The 5,205-nt window shown below is 39.6% G+C and overlaps 1 protein-coding gene across 1 annotated transcript in view; it reads right to left on the bottom strand.

The window, feature by feature from the left end:
- Positions 1–1,496: 1,496 nt before the first annotated feature.
- Positions 1,497–5,205, bottom strand: part of CAST (calpastatin) — a gene marked incomplete at both ends in the record, with an annotated part of 22,991 nt that continues 19,282 nt past the window's right edge. The window contains 5 exons of the mRNA XM_009075351.1: positions 1,497–1,598; positions 2,656–2,754; positions 3,567–3,662; positions 3,813–3,860; positions 4,600–4,683. Of these exons, the coding sequence (XP_009073599.1) occupies positions 1,497–1,598; positions 2,656–2,754; positions 3,567–3,662; positions 3,813–3,860; positions 4,600–4,683 (429 nt within the window). The remainder of the gene's footprint in view (positions 1,599–2,655; positions 2,755–3,566; positions 3,663–3,812; positions 3,861–4,599; positions 4,684–5,205) is intronic.

Below are 5,205 nucleotides of genomic sequence, written 5' to 3'. Positions count from 1 at the left end.
AGCTCTCAGTAAGTATACATATTTTGTAAGTGAAACATATACCAACACAGCACCATCCCAACTTGAGAAAAAGAGAAGCTATGTCAACTTTCAGTTCTGCTTTTCAAGAGTATGACTAAAAGGAATCATTCCATACTTCCACATCAAATCTCACCTAAGATGAAACGTTAACATAAGAGTGACATTCCTGCAATGCCTCACCTATGAATGCATCTGAGAGCCTTTAGCACAACACAGGTACATGCAAAAGGCTCAAGGGTGGACTATGCTGCTCATCACACCTGGGAGGCAGAGTCAGCTTTAAATCTAACACAGCTAGAAGGCAGAACATGACAAGCTCCTGCAAACTGCATCAGGGAGGAAAGCATTCCCTCCACTACATTTGTTTTTCAACTTTTGCTGCTTTGATTTTTGGCAACACAACAGAAACATGCCACACAAAACACATGGTTTAGACATGAGAAGGTTTTTAAGCATACTGCTGAAAAGCATTTTTGGTTTTGTTAGTGGAAACATTTTAAGGACCTCTTTTGGGTTTTTTAATTATTTTTAACCTGAATATTTTCTATGCCTTTGCAAAGAACAACACATGAAGACAGCTGGGCTCTTACAGCTCCACTGAAGCACAGGAGCTGCTGAGATCTCACACACACATCAGGTGTTCACACTATCCAGACTGCATAAACCTGTTCCTAGGGCACCATTATTCATGCTGAGCCTGGTTTGAGATTAGAAATTTCCACAAAATTTCCAGCCTAAATTTATTCCTGAGCAGCACACAGTGGTTTTGTTTTCCCCCAGTAATGTTGTTTACCTTAGGTGTTTCAGATTACAATTTACTACTACTACTACTACTATTATGCAGAAATTGTTTTCTTATTAACAGAAGGGTCTTTATAGAATTATATGAAGAAAGACTGAATGAAGACAAAATGAACAGAAACAAGCAAGTTTAAAAATGTGACTGATTAAATGAACAAGTCTGTTGATGAACTTGGTATTTGTGGTTCTAAAAGTCAACAGTTTGACAAAAAGAAGGCCAAAAATTAGTTTTAGAAACTAAGGCCCAAGAACACACCTGAAGATAATGAGCATAATGACAATAAAAGGCACTGAAATAAAATTATTTCAAATCTCCTGTAACATTTCAACACTTGCCTCCAAGCGGCTAAAGCATATTACCCAATTCAACATTTCTCATGAAACACACAAGTAATCCAGATGACTGAAGAGTGGTTGATATGCCTAAATGTAATACAGCCTAAGAGTACAGAGTTTTTGCTAGTTACCTTACTCCTACACCTATAATCTCATGCAAAATACTGCTATATGAGAAGTATCATGGATTTTGGAGGGTTTTTTGTGTTGCTTTTTTGTTGCGTTTTGTTATTGTTGGGGTTTTTTTTAGCTGTTTTTTTTTGTTTGGTTTATTCCAATCACACACACACACACACATATTCCCTGACTGCTTAAGTTTCAGAATGTCTTTTTATTACCTTTATTTTATCCACAACTGGTTTATTGTCATCAGGGTCAGGTTCCCCCTGTCCCAGGGAATCAGACAGGAGATCCAAGGCTTCATCCATCTCTTTTCCTCCCTACCAAAGTATAAACATATTTGTGAGAGCAAATCTGCTGCAAAAATAATTTAATTTATCAAGCTGAAGTAATTACTGACTAATGAACTGTCAACCTGAGTGAACAAAGAGCTCTCCCTCTGAAATTGCAATATTGTGCAACAGGTGGGGAAAAAGAACCCACAGGGCATTCAGACCTACAGAAAACATAATTTCAGGAAGTGCTTATGGGATTTATAGTCTTTTTTTCATTATATATAAGCCTAACTGCTCCAGTGAGAACAGATCAATGAAATTACTGTTGTTTGGTAATTGCTATTCATTTTTCAAACCACAGTTTTATTCAAAACCTGGTTAGGAAAAAAGCCCTTAAAACAGACTAAAACACAAGGGGGAGGAGCTTTATATTCCCCTCCTGAATCAGGCTGGAAACACAAGAGCGAGATCCCTCTGTGTGGATCCACATGGAGAATAAAGAAGCAACACTACAATAATGCCAGGAAGGAAAATTCCCCTGGTATTCAAAGGGGGTCATAGCTTTGCCTGCTCCTCCACTAACCTTGAATTTCTACTTTCATAGGCTTAACCAGTGACTTTGCCACTGTGGTAACAACTACACTGTGACTATTTCAAATTGTCGCATTGCCTGAGCAGGAAAGGAAGGGAAAGGTGTCAATCTGCTAAAGGGTCAGGCCTAAAAATGAAACCACTCTCCAATAGGTGACTGCCTGCAATGACCAGCAGGAAGGACACAGACACATCTCCCCTTTCCCTCAGCAAGTCTGGAGGACTCGGCACAGGACAGGAGATTCCAAAGAAAGGCTGGAATGTGGCAGCAAGTGGAACTTGGGCAGAATGGGCAGACCAGTCCTCACAGTCTGTTGAATATGGAGTGTTCATAAACTCAAACTATCTTGTTCCCCCAGGGGAACATTTTCCTTCCCTGCAATAGCCAGTATTGGCAATAAATTACACAACTTTGCAACAGTCCAGACTGGTAAAACTGGCTGGATCGGGCTGTTCTCTCCCTTTACCAGTCATTCCATTTGAAGTATGGACCTACAGAAGAGTTACTTACTGAGGTAGAAGCTAGAGGAGCTGCAGAGCGCACTGAAGAAACTGTAGCAGCAGAGATAATGTCTGAGGAACTTGTAGGCTTTGCACCTTCTTTGTTTTTCTGAAACAAGACACAGTGTGATCAGCAATACAGAGGACTAGCAGCGTTCCAGGATCTGAAGGGACTCCAGGAAAGCAGCAGAGGGACTCTTGGTTAGGAACTGCAGTGACAGGACAAGCAACAATGGGTACAAACTGAAAGAGGGAAACTTAGACTAGATAGTAGGAAGATACTTTTTCCTGTGAGGGTAGTGAGGCATTGGAATAGGTTGCCCAGGGAGGCTGTGGCTGCCCCAACCCTGGCAGTGTTCAAGGCCAGGTTGGATGAAGCCTTGAGCAACCTGCTCTGGTGCTGCCCTGGATGATCTCCAAGGCCTACTCCAACCCCTTAACACACTGAGCAAGAGGAAAATATGCATCGAACTCCATGCAAATAAAACACAATTCCTGTACAGTTTCTTTCTAGGATTTTTCTTAGGAGCTTTACTTGTTTCAGATTGAAACCTTCTCCAACTATTCTGCATCTCAGTTTGTTCAGGTTCTGTCTTCCATCTCAAATACTGGGTTAAACCTTGGCATATCTGAAGTCAGAGGCAGGCTGAACATGACTCCAGAACCAGGATATCACCAAGCCCATCTATATTCCCAAGTAACATTACTTATGCAACCAACTGGTAAAAAGACAGGACAACTAACTTAACTAGGGTTTTTTTTCAAAGTCTTCTATTAGTTTATTGCAAAAAGTATTTTAGATTTTTAGTTGATGAATTTTGTGTAAGAAACTTTATATAAACTTTAAGGGAAACATAAAATGTCAAAGCTATTCAAACAATTTAAAAATAAAACTAATTTTCAGAAATCAAATACACTCACCTTTAGTACAGTTGATGCAGGGAGTGGTGCAGACGGTGATGGAGAACAAGAAAATCCTTCTGTCAAACCCTCTAAAAGATCATTTTCACTCATAGGCTATCATTGAAAAGAAACAAAAAAAGGCTATGAAGCCTCTTCATCTCTTATAAGTGAGCAGGTAGCAGTCTAAACTGAATACTGGGTATCCTTACTAACATTTGGTAAGCAATCAGTGAAAGAAAGTTATCTGAATATTCACTGCTTTACCTGTGACTTTTCTTCTGGTTTTGGTTGGAGTGGTTTTCCATCTTTATCCTACAAAGAAAAATCCCTTGTGTTAGACCAAGCAGTCCTTAAATGACATTCAATACAAGTACTCTTGGAGCATTCACCAAGCAACAAACAAGTATGACACAAGAAAGCAATCCAACTAGTACCCTCTAGTTTATCAAGACTCACTTAAAAATCAGGTCCTGCAACTTAAGAACACCTGAGTGCTGAAAAGTGAGGCAGTGTCCAGGACTCTGAGCTTCCCTCTTTGTGGATTTCCACAGAAAACAGCACAATTTCCATGGAAATAGCACAATGGGTCAATGAAATGCCAACTTGCAGATTGGTAACAATAGCTACGGCTACAGACTACAGGAACACTGAATTTTTTCACATGTGTTGTTCAAGTCTTGGCTAGACCTAAGCACCCATTTATGTCCAGTGAGTGTGGTGATGTTTGTAAAAATACCACCCTGAAGAATTGGCTATTTTAACAGCTTTAACCAATCACAATTTACCAAGCTCTAAAATACAAAAAGCCAATGAAAGACCCCAGAGCACTGACTTCAGAATTACTCATCTGCAGGTACCTACACCTAAATCACTTGTGTGCCCATGCAGGCATCTAATGATAGATGTTAGATACTTGGGAACTACAAAATGGGATTTCTAGGTACTATACAAATGGTTGAACTAAACAGCAACATTTCAAAATGAAATGGAGTCTCAGTTTCATCCACATACTCTGAGGAATCTAAGGAAGACAGCACATTAAATAAATTACTTTAGCTTCTGTCAATCTGTACTCTGGAGGAATTGTATCTTCATCTTCACCCAGTTTTTTGTGTTGTTCCTTCTTGGTTTTCTCCTGTGAAGTCAAAATAGAAACACAGTAAGAAAAAGCAAGTAACTACATCCCAACAGAAGTGCACAAGATCAAGGTTTCAGTCTTCAGTCCCCTGATTCAAATGGTCTTTCTCATTCAATCCAACTACCAGATACAAACCTCATGAATGCTAAAAGAAAGCATTTTCTCTTGAGAAAGCCTTAATTCCTCTGCCTGTTTCTTTCCCTCTATATCAGAAGTGGATCTAGCTATTTCAGGGAAGCTAACAGAGGTAAATAGACAAGCATTGTGCTGGTTTGAAGAGCAAACCGGTGAGAGTCTCTCAGTCAGAAGTACAATTTAATATGAACAACACAACAAAACAACACAAATGCAACAGTACAAAAATAACCTGACAGAGTCAGAAAGTAACCTGACAGAGTCAGAAAGTAACCTGACAGAGTCAGAAAGTAACCTGACAGAGTCAGAAAGTAACCTGACAGAGTCAGAAAGTAACCTGACAGAGTCAGAAAGTAACCTGACAGAGTCAGAAAGTAACCTGAC

The sequence above is a fragment of the Acanthisitta chloris genome, unplaced genomic scaffold, assembly GCF_000695815.1.
Source record: "Acanthisitta chloris isolate BGI_N310 unplaced genomic scaffold, ASM69581v1 scaffold11645, whole genome shotgun sequence".
Lineage (NCBI taxonomy): Eukaryota > Metazoa > Chordata > Aves > Passeriformes > Acanthisittidae > Acanthisitta > Acanthisitta chloris.
This window is presented reverse-complemented; position numbering and strand designations above follow the sequence as displayed.